General features: G+C 40.0%; 1 protein-coding gene across 3 annotated transcripts in view; it reads right to left on the bottom strand.

The window, feature by feature from the left end:
* map4k3a (mitogen-activated protein kinase kinase kinase kinase 3a) overlaps nucleotides 1-14,102 on the bottom strand; it is a 48,567-nt gene extending 34,465 nt beyond the window's left edge. For all 3 annotated transcript variants that reach the window (XM_007229977.4, XM_007229979.4, XM_007229978.4), the window contains exons 1-2: nucleotides 13,837-14,102; nucleotides 4,193-4,250 (exon numbers count right to left, since the gene is read on the bottom strand). In XM_007229977.4, the coding sequence (XP_007230039.3) occupies nucleotides 4,193-4,250; nucleotides 13,837-13,932 (154 nt within the window). In that variant the 5' untranslated portion in view covers nucleotides 13,933-14,102. The remainder of the gene's footprint in view (nucleotides 1-4,192; nucleotides 4,251-13,836) is intronic.
* Nucleotides 14,103-19,773: the final 5,671 nt, after the last annotated feature.

Here is a 19,773-nt window from a genome sequence, read left to right as displayed (position 1 = left end):
CCCCTTTCCTCATCCTTTTCCACAGACACCCCTTTCCACATCCTTTTCACAGACACCAATTCCACATCCTTTTTCACAGACACCGATTTCACATCCTTTTCCACAGACACCCCTTTCCACATCCTTTTCCACAGACACCCCTTTCCTCATCCTTTTCACAGACACCGATTTCACATCCTATTCCACAGACACCCCTTTCCACATCCTTTTCCACAGACACCCTTTTTATAGATGTATTCAAAGACATCCTTTACCAGACACCCTTTTCTATAGACAGCCATTTTCAGTAACCACTTTAAAAGACACCTGTTTAAAAGGGATCCTTGTCCACAGACACTCCTTTGCACATCCTGTTCAAAATACACCACTTTTCAAAGACACTTTTTTCAGATACCATTCCCAGAAACAACATTAAAAAGACAATTTTCCACAGACACCACCAAACAAAGACACACAACAATCACACACAAGACACCAGTTTCTCACACCCTTTTCCCCAGATACCCCATTCCACAGACAAGACTTTCCACAGACACCTTATTCCACGTGCCCTTTTACAGACAGCTTTTTCCAGACAATCTGTTTAACAAGTACTACTTTCCACAGATACCCCTTCCAGGCAATTTTCTGCAGATTTAATAAATGCCCATTTTAGCACATATAGTTTCTGAACACACCCTTGAACAGATAACACTTTCCATGGAATCTCCACCCCATTCATAGATACCTCATCAAGACACCCATGACACATTCAGCACATTTAGGGACAGACATCAATTTTCTCTATATACTAATTTTACACACCTCTTCTCACACGGCTATGCCCAGGCCTAGCCCTGTAATCATTTGAGCAGTGAAAACACTGTCAGACTGAGCCCCGGAAACAGCTTTACTAAACTTTTTCAGTCAACTTACACAAACACACACACACACACACACACACTGCTTTCCCTTTGTGCACAAACACATTTGCGGGGTCTCTTCCATACGACCCCCCGTTGGCAGATGGAGTTTAATGAGACAAACTCAAACACTCACACCCACACACCCCACACCAAGACTAAAACCAGATACAGCCTTCTCCCTCTATCTCTCTCTTACATACATACACACTCTATAGCTCTCCCTCTCTCTCTCTTTCTCTGAACAGTTTTATCACTCCGCCTGCGCAGACCCCTACCAGGCTGCAGTTCCATAATCACACGGAGAGAGAGAGAGAGAGAGAGAGAGAGAGAGAGAGAGAGATACAGAGAGAGAACCAACTACAAAAATGAGATGGAAACGAAGAAATTACCTAAGTACATAAACACACAATCACACATGTACAAGAAAGCAGACAAAGTATCAAGTGTGTGTTAGCAGGGTGATATTTTGTGATTAGTAAAGAGTGTGTGTGTGTGTGTGTATTTGAGGGGTGACTGGTTATAATTAGCAAAGAGTCTGTGTGTGTGTCTGTTGAGGGGTGAAGATGTGTCATTAATCGAGTGTTTGTGTGTGTGTGTGTGTTTGCAGGGTGAGTGTTTGTGATTAGTAAATTGTGTGTATGTGTCAATTTTTTATTTCATGTTTTCTTCAATTTGGAAGACCAATTACACTCATTAGGACTATCACTATCACTAGTGTGGCCATCAGCACTGAAGGCTAGCACATGATTGGAGGAAAGCGCTGAGACCCAGCTATTATATATCAGCTAACAGACGCTTGTGCTGCAAACCCTGGCTTACTCTCTGCTTTCTCTCCATCACTCCAAAGGCAACAGTTGTTGCAGCCCAAGGGTGTTATACTAGGGTCAAGTTTTTTTTTTTTTTTTTTAATGGAGAAGGTTTGTGATTAGTAAAGTGTGTGTGCTTGTCTTTTTAGTGGTGAAAGTTGGTGATTACTAAAGTGTGTGTATATTTTAGTGGGATAAATGTTTGTGATTAGTAAAGTCTGTGTGTGTGTTATGGGGTAAATGTTTTGATTAGTAAAGTGTGTGTATATTTTAACGGGGTAAAGGTTTGTGATTAGTAAAGTGTGTGTATATTTTAACGGGGTAAAGGTTTGTGATTAGTAAAGTGTGTGTGTTTTTAGCAGGGTAAAGATTAGTGTTTAGTAATGTGTGTGTATATTTTAGTGGAATAAATGTTTGTGATTAAAGTAGATGTATGTGTGTTATGGGGTGAAGATTGTGATTAGTAAAGTGTGTGTATATTTTAGCGGGATAAATGTTTATGATTATTAAAGTAGATGTATGTGTGTGTTATGGGGTGAAGATTGGTGATTAGTAAAGTGTGTGTGTGTGTGTTTTTAATGGTAAAGGTTTGAAATAAGCAAAGTTTGTGTATTGAAGTTAGGTAAAGGTTTGTGATTACTAAAGTGAATGTGTATTTTAGCGAGGTAAAGGTTTGTGATTAGTAAAGAAAGTGTGTGTGTGTGTGTGTGTGTGTTATTGGGATGAAGGTTTGTGATTAGTAAAGCATATGTTTTAGCGAGGTAAAGATTTGTGATTAGTAAAGTAAGTGTGAGTGTGTGTGTGTTATTGGGGTGAAGGTTTGTGATTAGTAAAGTGTGTGTGTGTGGGTGGGCGTGTTAGTGGGGTGTGTTTAGTTGTTAACGGTGGCTCATTAAAGGCCTGCAGAGAAAAAAAAAGAGCAGATCATTTATATTCAGTTTCCTCTGTTTATTCAGACCCCATACTGAGCTGCAAAAGAACAGAGCTGGAGGGTCATTAGTGTAGTTACACTGTGTACCCCCCCAAGTATGTGTGTGCGTGCGCACACACACATAAAGGACCACCATATTTAAGTTCCTCAGAATACAGCGGTCAGAGAAATGTGCATGTCTAGATGAGATGTAGATATTTCCATTCTGATTCAGTGGTTATGTAGGTGCCACAATACTTCAAAAATCAGTAAAAACATTATGAACAAATTGACCAGTTTAAAAAACACTGGGTGGTGGGGAGCCATACCAGACTTTGGTAAACAATCAGATACTAAGGCATGGACATATTTTAACAATCTACAGGCATCAATAACCTGATTTAGGGCGTGTCAGTGTGTGTTTTGAGCGTGTTGCCATTCCCTTTAAGAGTCGGGTGCACTCTCTTTATGTAAAAGTTGTGTAAAATTATTTTATTTGCACTAATTTTTATTAGAACTGTCCTTCTTTAAAAAAATAATCATATTAATCATCACAGTATTCTATAATTAATCATAAATAAAATCATGATTTAGTATTTTTTAAAATGCTGGTATTTTCCATGTGTTTGGGAGGGAGATAATAATAGAGCAGTGTGGTTTATTATGCCTGTAGAGCATAAAAAAAGAACTTGAACCTGCCTTCTCTCTCTTTTTGCCAGCTCTCTCCCTCACTCCCTGCCATGTATATAGCAGCGCTCTGATGTGCAGGGCATCATGGGCTGGGGAGGAGGGGATTGGTGCATTTCTCCCTAGATTAATGATTTGTCTTTTCACTTATCCAGATGAACGATCATTTTTTTGACATTTTCGACATAATAATTTTATTTGCCAAATATTCGGTGCACACCTACATGTTATACTACAGCACACACACACACGTTTATGCTATATTATGCTAAGGCAGTGCTTCACCAAGTCAAAAAACAACACCTTATTACTCTGCATGCTCCAAGTTTCTGTAAAAGACATTGTGTGAAGCAGAGAGAGCCTGAGTGTGTGTGTGTGTGTGTGTGTGTGTGTTTTTGTGTGTGTATATGTGTGTGTCTGTATGAGTGTATGGTCCTGAATGTAAAGCCCTGTGCCTCAGCTGTGCTGACAGGGCTGATGATGGGTTGCCTTGATCAGCCCCCTGCTTTCTCATTCTGCAGCGCATGCGTGCACGCGTGCGCGCACACACACGCGCGCGCACACACACACACACACACACACACACAAACACAAACACAAACACGGATCTGCTGCACCAGCGAATAAAAACAATGTTTCTTATGATTGGAAGCGAGAAGCATTATTATTAGAGTCCAAATCTCAGTTACAGCAACAGCAAACCTGCCATACTTCAGAATGGGAAGCAGCTGAACTTAAACAAGGCTTACAAATATGCACCAGTGGAAATGAAAATTAAATCTATTTGTTTTTGTATATATTGTAAAATAATTTTGTCTGTGGTGCTGTGCATAGTAAGTGTAATGCATTGTTCAGCAGGTACATGGCGCTGTGTGGGAACTCACCAGGCTCAAGCTTGATGACTTTGATTGCAGCCAGTTCTCCAGTACTGACATTCCGGGCCTGAAAGAAAAAAAAAAAAAAAAAAAAACACACACATTTATACATTTAGAATAAACACACAAACACACACACACACACACACACACACAATCCTCCATCTCAGAGCTGATCAGAGTTATCAATAATCTAATGAAGTGAAATGAATCGCTTATTGGATTCTTCATGACCGTGTTCAATCAAACACTGACAAGCACAGAGGACCAGAATAGAGCAGATTCAATTAAGAAATCGGCGGCCGATTTCTCTTTGTTGTCGTGGCAACAGCGTAACGCCAGATAGCTCAGCGGAGGCAGCAGCAGAAGAGGAGGAGTGCAGATGGGCAGATGAAGCAGAAAGAAACCCCCCAGTCACCTCCTCCTACCTTAAAAACTCCGAGTCCCTCTTGCATCTCTGCATGTCTACCGGATTTCTTACTGTGGGATAGCCCAGTTGTTAGAAGACTGAACAGCAGGGAAGTCAGAAGTTCAGGTTTTGATCCTGCAGGAATCTCCTCTAGAACATATGGGGATGCAACCTTGTCTCTCCAGAGCTGCTTTCACATAAACTAGGATAACGGAAAAAATGTTGACTAAAAATTTTACAGTCAGTTACAGGTTTTTAAATTTGTAACCGGAATGCAGTACAGTTAATCTAATTATTGTGCAAAAACTCATTACATAAATCATTACATTACAGAGCGTGAGTGACTTCATTCTCTGCTCAGGTTGCCTTTACTGCTCTACATCTTTACATAGAAATGAGTTGTTTGCTGCTATATTTAGCACCTTTAAGCCTGTCTCTATGAGTGTGAGTGTATTTGTGTGTGAGTACATGTGTGTTTGATAGAGACAGACAGAGAGAAGGTTCTGGATTGTTAATGCTGGGCTTTGAGCATCCAAAACTTTTCTGTTTATCAGGCAGGTTTCTGCAGTCTATTTTTATAACATGTTCCGTTTCCTCTGATCTGCAGTGAAAGAGGGAACGTGGGCAGGAGAGAGGGAATGTGGGCAGGAGCAAGGGAACACGGTCCTGATCTTCCCAAAGAAATGCCATAAACAGGGCTGACCCAGAATGCCAAGCGGAAGGATGTCAGAAGCAATTCTGTTCTGGACGGTCTGCTCCGAGAGCTGTCAGAACCTGCTGTCTGAACGAGGAACGGTTCTGAGCACAAAAATCCAGAGGGAGCAGAACCTTCACAGCACATTCCGACTCATCCTGAGACGGGCTTTGAAGGAAATCATGTCCTGGATCTTTTCCGCAGAGCTGTCACCACATCCGAGGAGCCGGAATATCAGCCCAGGCAACACATTCACATTTCCATCCTGCACAAGGCATGTGAATGCACGCACAAACACTATAAAGACCGCTGTTTGTGTACACGTCTCTGCAGTTTGTCACCAAACTAACAAAAAAACAAAAAACTAATTAGCACATGCAGCGTTCCCCGCTGGTCACCCAAACAGCTTTAATTACACCTAAAGCAGAACGAGCTGAGTCATTCCAGAGTGGGAGATCAGCCTCTACAGCTCCGCCAATCAGCTTAGCTCTAATCAATAACATCAACAACAGCCAGCAGCTTGATCAATACCTGCCAGTCAGCAAAACCAGCAGAGTCAGAGTCAGAATCGAAGTCAGAAATAAGAGTCAGAAACCGAAAGATCAGAGAAACAGAGTTACAACCAGTCAGAGTAACGATCTGAGGAACATATCCAGAAATAGAAAAAGGGTCAGAGTCAGAATCTAAATCGAATCAAAAACGGTCAGAATCAAAAACAGTCAGAATTTAAAATAGTCAGAATCGAAAATGGTCAGAATCTAAAAGTCAGAAACAGAGTCAAAAACAGTCTGAAGCTAAGTAAAAAACAAAGTCAGAATCAGGCTTACTCATGGCTACATTCACATTACCAGCCACGATGCTGAAATCCCATTTTGTGCTCAGATTGGATTTGGCTATCTTGATGGTTCACATTCACAAATATACGTAACCTGTGTTTGTGAGTAATGTGAACAAATCTGTCCCTGAAACACCTCTCATGTGCACAATGATACGTGTATTAACGTTCCCTTTTTCACCACCAACAAAAAACGTCATATTTGAGAGACGACGACTCGCAGCTTTACCAAGAAAAATGGATGCGTTGATAAATAATCAAAATTAAAGTCAACGTCAAAAACAGTAAAAACAGTCAGTCAAAGTCTGAAAGAGCATCAAAAAACTCAAAAACACTATCAGAATCAGTCAGAACAATGGATTTAAACCCAAGATCAGACTCAAGAGTCTAGTTCGATCTTGGGGAAGTCGGTGCTAACGTAAACAGTTTTATTCAAATTTAACACAGGTTCTACAGCGCCTCCAACAGGCCTGATCCCCACCTGCACAGGTGCAGGACGCTCTGCAAACTCAGTATTTTAATAACTACTGAGAGAGAGGTTTTGGCTCTGATCCAGTAGAAAGTAGGTCAGTGTTTTTTCCGCTAAAGCTGCAAATTCTATGATTAGAACAACACTGACCTGTAATAAACAACACACCGATAAAAAACACACCCAAACAACAAACACACCTCAGCACGCTAACAAAACCCATACACACTTCAACAGTGTACAGCACACTGCTAAACACACTGCTCTTACTGGACATTCAGCCTGATTCATTATGTATGCTGTTCAGCAGCTAAACCTACAGCAGCATATTTTGTGTGTGTGTGTGTGTGTGTGTGTGTGTGTACATGCTTTGTGTTTTAGCCCACACGCCTGAACTCGCCCACCCCCTCCATTCCAACCTTCACACTCTCTCTCTCACACACACACTCCCTCTCACTCTCACACACAGGTGTGTACATTCTCAGATCCACTGTCCAAGACTAACATGTATCACACCCTGAAAATAAACATCCCTCTAATCGTCCAATCATTTACCAGTACACTGCATTTACTCTCTTAGTCCTTCAGATATACTGGCTGTTTGGTCACACGACTGCGTTGTGAATGTAACTGTTAAAGCTACGCATGCAATACCAGAGGCATCACTCTATGGTTAGCTGGGCTGTGCCATGCCATAGTAGCAATGTTTAACAAGGCAGCAGTAGTGATGTGGAATAAGGCCAGTGGCTAGTGTGCTAATTCTTAAGCCACAGTAGTGAGGTGGGTGGAGGCCCATAACTTGTCTGCTAACTCCTCTGTAGCAATGTGGGTTGAGGCTGGTAGCCATCGTGGAAACCTACAGTTCATCATTTCACATTTAGATAGTACGCGCCATTTTTAGAGATGTCTTGATCACATTTTTGACACCAAGTCATTTGATCCTGTTCATTTTTAGTCATTTTGCTTCAGTCCCGATCCAATAATTTTTAATGCATTTGCAAATAGAATATTGTAAAACAAAATTGCATATTCCAACTTGGAAAGTTGGGACTGTGTGTGTGAGTGAGTGTGAGTGTGAGTGTGAGTAACAGCGAAAAAAACGCATGAATTCCGATTTGACCGTTCTCATTCATGCTGCATGTTCATGGATCGGATAACTATTCAATTTAGGACCACATATGAAAGTGACTCAAATCTGATTTGAAAAAAAAAAAAATAGATTTGGCATGTTCACACAGTCGTGAAAAAATCTGATCTGAGCCACATCGAGCAAAAAAACGTCATTTCAGCCTGGTAATGTTAATGTAGCCTAAGAGTCATGTAGTATGTAGGATGTCGTCTTCATGCAAAAAATCCGACCCCCTTGGAGTGCCTGTCACTCAGCAGTATGGACACAAACACTTATACTGGGAATTAATTTATGTACTGTAACAGTAGATTAACCCTTATTTATAAAAAGAAATACAAGGAATTTAAAGAAAGATAATCTTTTAAACTCATTCTGCTGCAGTGTACTCGAAGGGAAGTTAGCGATAGCAACACGCCGAACTCATAACTAACATTCTACAAACAGAGTAATATGAAGTTCAGGGAGATGCCATTGTGTATCTCATGATGAGGACAAGATGTAGTAATTTTTTTTATTCTGGAGACTAAACTGCAGTGTGAAACCAAAACTATCCGGAACAAATGTCCCATATACAATGCAACAAAGGCATGTTACTGTATGTAACAAAGAAATGACCTTGGTGTAGTCTCTGGTTCAGACTTTCAGGTGTGAAAACCCCCTTAGTAACTAATATGGCCTTGGTTTGAAAAAACGTTCATAGGGAGAATTGCAGCTAATAGAGTTTATTAAGGTGGGTTTTGGTAAATAAATTAGGATGAAAATTGGGTGAAATTTTAAACAAAAAAGAAAAAAAGCTAAAAAATTAAAATACATAACATTTTCTCACTAACTGCCAACAATAAAGGATGTACGTAGTACTGAAAAAGAATGGATAACAGTGAAACCCCCGCACCACCCTAGAATTTTTACCAATGTACAGAATGCTGAGTCATTATAGTTCTATATGAAGCCTCGAACTGTAAATTTGGGATGGGGGTGTTGTTGGAATCTGATATACCAGCCCCTTAGGCTAAATGTAAACGTAAATGTAAACACAATCACGCTGTTTTAAACCATTTAGATGATTAAAGTGATGGGATGGTGAGTGTAATGAGCAGCCCAACGGCACCAAGAGCAGGGTTTGGGGTCAGGCCTGGACTGGATGGAACATTCCATTCACATATTTACTCAGAGTTTGTTGCGAAAGTCAGGAAATGGATCTAGTTTCATTAGAAGGAGAACAGCCAATCAGTCAGAACAGAGAAATACTGCTAAACTACTCTAAATCACACTGATGAAGCATTACATTATGACCACCTCATTGTTTTGACATTAGTGATATTTGAGTAGTTATATAATTCCTGACTGTAAAGTCTTTCAGTATCTCTGAATGCTTTATTATCGACCTTTCACCCAACATTCTTCAATGGTCACGAACCCATAGAACCACCACAAAGCAGTTATTATTTGGGTGGTGGGTTATTTTCAGCAACACAGTGTCAGTAATATGGTGTGGATGTGGTGTGTGGATAAGACAGCAGTGCTTTCATTCTGTAGACATTGGTGAACGACTGAAGGATAATTAACACAAACTGTGCAGCAACAGATTCAGAGCTTTTGTCTCTGACTTTACATCTACATGATGCATCTGCAAGGTAGGAGTAATATACTGGACAGTGAGTGAGACAGTGTTTAAAAACTCCAGCAGCACTGCTGTGTCTGATCCACTTGTAGCAGCACAACACACACTAACACCTCATTCACCACATCGGTGTGTCACTGCAGTGCTGAGAATGACTAACCCACCACCACGCAAATAAGACCCGCTCTTTTGTGGTCCTGTGGGGTTCTGACCATTGAAGAAGAGGGTGAAAAGGAGGATAAAAAGTATGCAGAGAAATAGAAACAGGACTACAGTCTGTAATTATAGAACTACTGTGTGAGGTTTACCTGCATCTGCATCTGGACTATACCGCTCTGAAAAAAATTTAGAGACCACTTCAGTTTCTGAATCAGTTTCTCTGATTTTGCTATTTATAGGTAAATGTTTGAGCAAAATTAACATTGTTGTTTTATTCTATAAACTACGGACAACATTTCTCCCGAATTCCAAATAAAAATATTGTCATTTAAAGCATTTATTTGCATAAATGAAAAATGGCATATTTGTATAGGTGTACAAAGCCTTTTACAGTCCAGCTCCACCCATTCAGCCAACAGAAGACTAGTGTTAGGCGGTATCCACTTTTTCATATCGTCATACTATGTACAAATTACATTGCCGCAGTATACAAGAATTTATGTAAGCTGCACAAGTCCTGTGTTTTCGTAGCTTCAAAAAATGCTGAGCAGTATTTTGGTTCATCAGGTATACAGCCCCTCATATATGCATATTTCGATGCATACTGCTAGAGATGCTATGGAGCGTAAAACAGCACCGCCAAAGAACCATACTGGTACAGCTAGCTAACGCTAACCAGTTAGCATAACAAGCAAACACAAGCGAGTCAAACGCTCGTCTCGCTCTTTCCCACCTGGAGACACATTAGGTGACATAAAAAACAGCACTTTATCAGAGGAGCTCCTACTACTGTTCACCACTGTATGAGTGTATGAGAAAAACAGAAAAAAAGAAAAACAACGGCAAACGACCAAACCCAAAAAGCCTCCAACCTCCAAAAAGAGAGGAATGAAATTAGGCAACCAATCCACAGCTCAGAAAAAAGTACCTCTCTTCCACCCAGACGAGCCCAGAATCAGTCCTGGGTCCTGGGTTCAGCACAAGTAATAAAACTCCCTAAAACACTGGATATAAGGTGAAAAAACTTCAAGAGCAGTAGCTCTTTTGAACATATTAATAATAATATGTATATTATAATATTGATAATATTAACGCACACTAAACTGAATACTAAGGGTACTGTGACTGATAAACAGCCATTTAAAAACTTTAATGCCTATAATAAGTAATTTTGATATTAAACTCTATTAACCTCTTTTAATGGTCACTTTTGGTCAAACCGCGCAGCCTTACTTAAAATAAAGTTTTTTTTACTAAAAACAGACATGTTTTAGCCAGTCATTCAGTAAATGATAAACCATCAGTCTGACGTTTAAAAAATGTTTAGCTTAGCTGATTAGAAGACTTCACTTAGCTAGCATGATAGCTAAAAACATGTTTACCACAGAACACACCCAAGTCTGTCTGACTGAAACCCCACTTATAAACATTTAAAATAATTATAAAATGGCTGGACAGACAAAACGCAGAAATAAATGTTTTTCCCCCATGGTATTGGGACCTGTAGCTTACTTGCCAAGCTTGTTATTAGACATCTTAGTACAGCTGTTTTTGACTAACAAACCTGAGTACTGATGATAAAAACTGAGATAATAATGTCTGCGAGAGAAAGTCTTAATTAATTAGCTAGATAACATTAGCTAACAGGCTAACTTCCAACAACACAGCACAGACTGTGTTTTAATAGAGTTTAATTAAGTTCAGAAGATAAATCTTCACAACTGCCCCTCAACCATGTGGCCATTTAAATGCACATAAATACATGAGCTAGTTTGGCCTGAATGAAACTCCATTTATAAACATTTCGACGAGAGTGGCTGGATGGACAGAAAACTGTATGGGGTTTTTTTCAATGGTGTTGGGTTCTGTAGCTCACTGGCTTAGCTAGCCTCTAGAGTCAGCAATACAGCTGTTTTTTTTTGTATAATGTTTTCCCCATTTTCTCCTCAATTTACATAGCCAATTACCCAACCCACTCATTAGGACTCCCCCTATCACTAGTAATGCCCCAACACACCAGGAGGGTGAAGACTAGCACATGCCTCCTCCGATACATGTGAAGTCAACCACTGCCTCTTTTCGAGCAGCTGCTGATGCAGCATTGCCAAGTAGCCAGGTATATTGGCTCCGATACAGAGGCTCACAGACGCCCTGTGCTGCACATCACACCTAGGAGTGATGTGTGGAGAGAGCGCCATCTACCCACCCGGAGGGAGCAGGGCCGATTTTGCTCCCTCTGACTGCTGGCAGCTTGATGGCAACATACTGCACCTGCGACCTCCCGCTCATAGTGGCAGCACTTTAGACCGCTGGACCAACCGGCGCCCTAGCAATACAGCGGTTTTTGAGTAACTAACCTGAGAGAGTGAAAGTCTCAGTATGTTGCTAGATAACATTAGCAAACAGGCAAACAGCTAACAACACAGACCATGTTCCAGCTAAATGAGGCTCAAATCATGCAAGTTCAGAAGGTAAGCTTCAAACTTACACACACAAACTAGACACCATGTTATAACGTTACAGTTTAACTTTAAAACTAATTAAAATAAATAAAAACTACTTTAAAACAATGAATTTTAAAGTAGCAGGGCCAGTGTCAGCCAACTGTAGTAGTGTGGCCAGAGTCACTTGGTCCTTTTAAGACATACAATAAATATGCAAGCAAGTATGAGTTTAAAATATTGGCCATATTGGCCAATGCCAATGTTTCTAAAAAAACAAATTATACTAGTACCAATATATACCAATATATTCATTATGCATCCCTTAATTTGAACAGACCACATTGCTAAACTTACAACTAAGGTGAACCTGTTTTTTAGAGGTTTCTGTGGTTTTCAGAAACAGCTGGCAAATTGGAAACAGCTTCAGAAGAAGTCATTAGGAATTGAAATAAAAAAATATAAAAAAATAAATTCTGCATGATTATTAGAAGCATTACCAGTGACTATCAGCAACATTATTGGTAATTATTAGCAGAATAATTAAAGCATGATTTCTGGTAATGCAGCACTGCTCGTTCAAACAATTAGGAGGGACAATCCCACAAAAAATAATCTGACTTTTTAATTAAACATTAATTATTTGCAGTGTTAGTTGCTACTCGCTTTTCGTCCCTTGTGGACTTTTCTTATTGGTCATACTGATATCAGAATTTTATAGTATAAACAAAAATATTGCACAGGCCTAAAGGTTGAAGGCTGAAGGAGATTAAACAGATACTGATCTTAATCCAGCAGTGAAGCTCCGTATCGCAGAGCTTTGGCTTTAACAGGTTCCTTGTTTACAAACACAGAGATCATCAGCAGATTAGGGAGTCCAAGATCTAGACAACCTACTGAATCTCAGCCCTGGAGAACCTCTGCTGTGTTTTAGCTCCAGCAACACATAGCTCCACAGAGATCAACCGCAGATTAGGGAGACCAAGATCTAGATAACCTACTGAATCCCAGCCCTGACTCTGGAATATTGTGTTTTAGCACCAGCAACTCATTAACAACCTGGCTAAGAGTTCCAAGAACCAAAAACACACTTTTAAAGATATACATATACAGCTCTGGAAAAAAAATAAAAGAACACTTCAGTTTCTGAGTCAGTTTCTCTGATTTTGCTATTTACAGTTATACGTTTGATTTAAATTAACAATGTTGTTTTATTCTATAAACCACTGACAACATTTCTTCCAAATACCAAAATATTGTCATTTAAGAGCATTTATTTGCAGAAAATGAGAAATGTCTTCAATAAAAAAAAGATGCAGAGCTTTCAGACCTCAAATAATGCAAAGAAAACAAGTTTATATTCATAAAATTCATGATCATCCATTTTCCTCTTGATTATATTCCAGGGATTTTCAATTTGGTAAAATCAAAGAAACTCATCCTTTTTAGGAGGTCTTTTATTTTTTTCCAGAGCTGTATATACACACAGACACACACTCCAATCCCAGCATGCATCCCTAGGATCTGACATACTCTTCCAGACACAATTAACACTCTTATAAAGCACACAAATACCACACTACACACTTTATATACACTGTACACCTCCAACTCACCCCAATAAACATGATAAATTACCTAGCTAGCTAATATACAGCATCTCACAGACTCTACAGCTACACACTCTTAGTGTAACACACAGAAACACACACTCTCCAAGAGTAAACAGGCCACACTGAGGTCCTGGAGCTACAGCTCACCCAGCTCGACCAGCTCTGTGTTTGGGTTCCCCTGAACAGCACCAGCACCATCCCCACCCCGACATTCACCCACGACCTCCGGACTCCCAGCCCGGCTCCCGGTCCATCCCACCCCCCGGTCTCCGGCTCCGTCTACCTTGTACACATCTCCGTAGGTTCCGCTGCCAATCCTCTGGATCAGCTCGAAGTCCTCCTGAGGGTTCCGCCTGGACAGGTCACAGCTGGAGCTCATCCTGACCCAGCTGCTCACAGCACAGACACTCACTCACACACTCAAACACACTCTCTATTAAACATCAGCGGACCCAACTGTAAACACACAAAACAACAACAACAACACAAATCTCTGCTCACTTCACTACTTTACTTTAACATGGCTTCCTCTGACCTCACCGCGCATGCGCGCGAGCCAGCTGCTCCATTCAGCGGGAGAACGGGCACAGTCCCAAACCTCGGCTGGGAAAAGCGCACTAGGAAGGGCGCCTAAGTAGTGTGTTCATCAGGTGTAATGATACAGCTAGAGTGTAATTATATTATATTATATTATATTATATTATATTATATTATAGACTTACAGGACTACTCTATTATTATTAATTACTATACTACAGAACAATAAACCAACATTATAAATACAACAGGATTATTATTATTTATTACTACAGTTCACTACAAGACACTATTATAATTTATTACTATACTTTTCTATAAAACATTATAATTTATCACTATAGTTTACAACAGGACACCATTATTAAGTATTATTTATCACCATAGTTTACAACAGGACACCAGTAATATGAATTACTATGATTTACTACAAAACACTGCAAGATTACAGATTATAGTTAGCTACAGGACACTTTATCCATAGTATCTATATCACATTATAGGACACTGCACCAGTGGTACAGGTTATAGTTAACTCCAGGATCTTAAATCGACATTATAGAAACTACAGGGCACTATTATTGTTTATTATGTATTAATATAGTTTACTACAGGACACTGCACCAATATTATGAATAATTATACTTTACCACAGAACACCACACAAATATTACAGATTCTAGTTAACTACAGGACACTTCATCAGTATTAATGATTGTTATAGTTTGCACTACCCAGTATTTTAGATTTTTTATATATTATATTATATTATTATATATTATTAGATTTTTTGCAGTACTGAGATTACTGAGGAACTCATCAGACTAAAAAAGCCATCTTTACAAAACCATCTTTAAAGAGTTTATACTCCACTAATTCACAGCCAGACAGATTTAATTTAAACTTAAATGCATCATTATAATTCTTCCCAGGAGTGGTCAAACAACACACAAGGTGTGTAATAGTCTGCAGTGTCACAGAGGAACCCAAATTAACTTTTTCCCATTAGCTAATATTAATGATCATGAGTCCACCATTAGGACAACATTGAACAACACAGTGTGCTTGACAGAGTTGCAAGGAGAAAGGGTCTGCTCTCCCAATTTACACCAAAATTGTTTTTTTTATTAATCGAAAAGAGTTATGTTTGGAAAAAGGAAAAACTGTGAAACACGGTGGTAGCATCATTGTTTGGTCATCGGTTTTACTCCATCATGGGCCAGGAAGACTTGCCATCACTGATGGAACAATGCATTCTGAATTATATAAGCAAATTGACAAAACATCTGTCACTGATCTGTATCTCTTGGGCCATGCACCAAGACTACGACCCTGGGTATCTAAGTGTGGCGGCTCTCCTGCTGCCCTATAGCACTTGTTAGACCCTTTGGTGGGAAGTTAGAAAGACGCGGGGAGGCAGGCTGTCTCTTTCTCTCCTCTGGTCTTTATTACTCTGCACATACAAACAAACAAATAATCCCAGCCGATTATTTAGTGACTGCAACTGCATGTATATCTCCTGCGCTGCTTGCAAGCTCCTCTGGAGCCCTTTACATACACAAACAGTATGAAAAAGAACTGAATACACATATAGCTGCACAAAAAATTAAGAAAATAAAATAAGAAAAGAAAATAAAATAAGCAGCTTAATCTGTTACATGTGATCGTATAGTTTTTTTTTTTCTCTTTATATATATATATATATATATATATATATATATATATATATATATATATAACAGAACAGAACATTTACACTAATTAAATGAACAGAATCACAACATACCTGCACATACAAACAAACAAATAATCCCAGCCGATTATTTAGTGACTGCAACTGCATGTATATCTATAAAATACGAAACAAAGGAAAACACAGCACATGAGCATACATTTTCAGGCACATGTAGTGCTTTGGCGCCAAAACGGCTGTAACTCAGAACTGAAAACCCAACTGGGGCAGAAATAAGTAAATATAAGGCAAAATATGCTTCAATACTCAATACAAATGTATAGAAGTGTTACCAGAACTGACATAAAACCTAATTTTGCCGGTAATTTGTCTTAAAAATATTTATATCTGCTTAAAACAGCACTTTTTACGGAGCTTCTCAGCTCTGCTTACCTCCTGCGCTGCTTGCAAGCTCCTCTGGAGCTACGGGGGGCGCAGGGGGATAATTAATAAAAAAAAAAACATGCAGTTGCCTTGCTGGTGCAGGGATTTGTCGTTCAAAATAAAAGCACAGAAAAATAACCACCTTTTTACTGTTAAAACACATTAACCAGCCTCCAACAGGAGTAAAAAAAAATATAACAAGAATCCCTTTTGTTTACTAAAGGTTAATATAATAATAATTTTGTGAGAATTCATATAATTTTATGCAGTTCTTTTTAACTCTGTTACACCCTCCCCCACTGAATTCTGACAAAATTGTCCACACACCAGGAATTGCAATACATAAAAAAACACAGTTTGGGTTTCAATATATAAAAATATATATATATAAACTGACTTTAAAGTATCCATCAAGGATGAAGTGGAAAGAGAATGACGTCAAGTTCTCCAACCAGCTACCAGTTGTAGGATGCCTTAAACATCCCACACTAACCCATAAATTTTAAACAATAAATGCCTATGTACTGTGTATGTTTCTCAGTGTGACAGAGTGCAGATAATTACAGTAGATACAAAAAAAAACAAAAAAAAAACAAAAAAAAAGTACAGCAACAGGGAAACAAAAGAGACAGAAAAAAAAAACATAACTTTGTTTTGAAACTCATTTTAGCCTTTTATAGTCTCAACCACATATTTTTATAAACTGTTTGAACATTCTACCAAAGATTATTAATGACTTTCTGTCTTGACATTGTGTAAAGAAGTTTGTTTACAGGCCTAATGACACGTCCCAACCGAGTTCTTAACTGATTAATTGTGTCAGAATGCTGTATCTGATCATTAGAAATTGACACATTTGTGTGCTGTGAGTCTCTACAGCTGACAGACTGAGCTGATGCTACAGGAGGACACTCTGGTCCAGATAAGCTTGTACAGTCCTGAGTTGTCTCACAGTCATATCTAGGACTGAAAGGGACAGAATCAGAATTGTCAATCTCACTATTAGGTGGTGCTTGGTTTGTCAGACCAGTTAATGGACTAACTGTGCTACTGTCACAAGCATTTGTGGGCTGTCCATTGATGGGAAGCTGTGTGATCCACTCTCTTGTTCTTGCTTCTGGGTCAGACTGGGCAGGGACAGGTGAGGCATTGATATCTGCTCTGTCTTGAACAGTAGATACATCCATCGTTTGCACGGATCTGTCAGAGTCTGTGTGTTCATCTTGAACATGATCAACTTCAGTTCTATCACTGCTTACAGATGAGCAATTTTCTAGCTCAGCATGTGAGTGATCATGTGGCATCACTGTGCAATCATCGGAGATGGACGGGTGTTCAGAGGAAACAAAAGATGCAGGACTTGAGGCTGCAGGCACATCCTGAACAGGTAAGAAGTTTACCAACATGAGAAGATTTCGATGCACTATTCTTTCAAGACCAGTAAGTGTGTTTCGTATTTTATATGTGTGTGTTCCAGCATTCTTGTCAGTGACAGTGTAAACTGTTGATTCCCAGCGATCAGCCACTTTTCTCTTGCCTCTTTCTCTTCTGTTGGCTACAAGCACACGGTCACCAACTTCAATTGTGGCACCCTTAACTCGTCTGTTGTACAGTCTGGCTTGTCTGTTTTGTTCTTTGTTTGCATGTTCCTGTGCAATCAGCATAGCTTTCTTCAAATCCTCAGCAAGTCCTGCTACATATCTGTCATAGCTGCTTATGTCTGGATCATTCAAGACATTCTTGAATAGAATGTCTACCGGAAGACGTGGAATTCTGCCATACATGAGAAAAAATGGAGCATAACCTGTCGTTTCATTAATTGTACAATTGTACATGAATGTCAGCGTCTGTAAGTGTCTAGGCCAATTCAGTTTTGCCTCAGGTGTCAGGGCTCTGATCATGTTGCCAAGTGTTCTATTAAAGCGTTCTACGGAGCCGTTTCCCATCGGATGATAGGGAGTAGTGTGTGATTTTCTGATGCCAGACAATTTTAAGAGCTCAACAATCAACTCGCTCTCGAAGCTTGGCCCTTGATCACTGTGGATCCTCTCTGGGAATCCATAGATGCAAAAATACCTATCCCAGAGGACTTTTGCCACCTGCTTGGCAGACTGGTCTTTGCAGACAAAAGCTTGGGACAGTCTGGTGAAATGGTCAGTTATAACTAAAACATCTACAGACTTATTGTGCAAGTCCTCAGCTGACCAAAAGTCAATACACACAAGTTCCAATGGCCTAGAGGTGACAATACTTTCCAGGGGTGCTCTTCCATCAGGCTCTAGCACTTTGCTCACAATACAGCGTTGACAGTGGCGGACGTGGTCACGAACATCTCTGTCCATGTGCAGCCAAAAAAATCTCTGCCTGGCAATACTGAGGGTTCTAGACTGGCCCTGGTGACCAGCACTTTCATGAACTCCTTTCAAAACTTTGTCTTTTAGAGACTCAGGAACCACATACTGATGTCGTCTCACCTTTGACATCTGATCACGAGAGATCCTATACAGGATACCATTGTGTAAAACGAGCTTTTCCCAGTGTTTCAGAATTCTCAAAACTGGGACTGTCTCCTTTGACCGCTCTCTCCTTGAAGGTCTGCGGTTTCTTTCTACGTAGAACAACACACGAGAAAGGGTTCTGTCTTGGCACTGGGCATCACGCAGTTCTCTTGCTGAGAAAACAGGCAAGTTGTCCATTCCATCAGGGACAAGTTGGGGCAGGTGGTGTACCATATCTACTCCACGAGTTCTCGCTCCCAATTCCCATTCATTGTGAGAGTCAAAAATGGCGGAAACTTCCTGTGCTGAAACTGACTGAGACAGATTGAATACTGACTGGGCCTGGTGTACAGAAGTGATCTTTTGATTATTACGCGAACATGCTTGACTTGTACTTTCATTCGAAGACCTGAATGTTTCTTCAACCAAGGAGTCTGACATTCCTCTGACCTCACTGAGCAGCGTTTCAAATGGTTCGTGTAACAATCTGTAGCTCACACGTGACTTGATGAAGGGGACACGACTTAGGGCATCTGCTACAACATTCTGTGGACCTGGCACATATTTGATATCGAAAGTGTAGCAAGCCAACTTAGACACCCAGCGCTGTTCACAACAATCGAGTTTTGGCTTTGTCATTATATGGGTGAGCGGATTATTATCTGTCCAAACTGTGAATTCGTGCCCCTTTAACCAATGGCTAAATTTGTCACACACTGACCATTTGAGAGCAAGAAACTCCAGTCTGTGAGCTGGGTAGTTCCTCTGAGAGCGGGTTAGTGTCTTACTTGCAAACGCTATCGGCCTAGCTCTTGTCTCCCCTTCCTGAACCTGTGATAAGACAGCACCAAGTCCATCCAAAGAAGCATCAGTAGAGAGTAGAAAAGGGCGACTAAAATCTGGATGAGCTAACACAACAGAGTTGACAAGGGCTGCTTTAAGTTCATCAACAGAACGGTCATGATCAGAAGTCCAGTCACATGAGCTCAGTTTTCGGCTGGTTACAGCACTCTTGTATACTTTACGGCCTTTCACCTTCCTCTTTTGGCCAGTCAACAATGAAAAGAGG

Source organism: Astyanax mexicanus, chromosome 23, assembly GCF_023375975.1.
Source record: "Astyanax mexicanus isolate ESR-SI-001 chromosome 23, AstMex3_surface, whole genome shotgun sequence".
Lineage (NCBI taxonomy): Eukaryota > Metazoa > Chordata > Actinopteri > Characiformes > Acestrorhamphidae > Astyanax > Astyanax mexicanus.
Note: the sequence above shows the minus strand (reverse complement) of the source record. Positions and strands in the feature narration are given on the sequence as shown.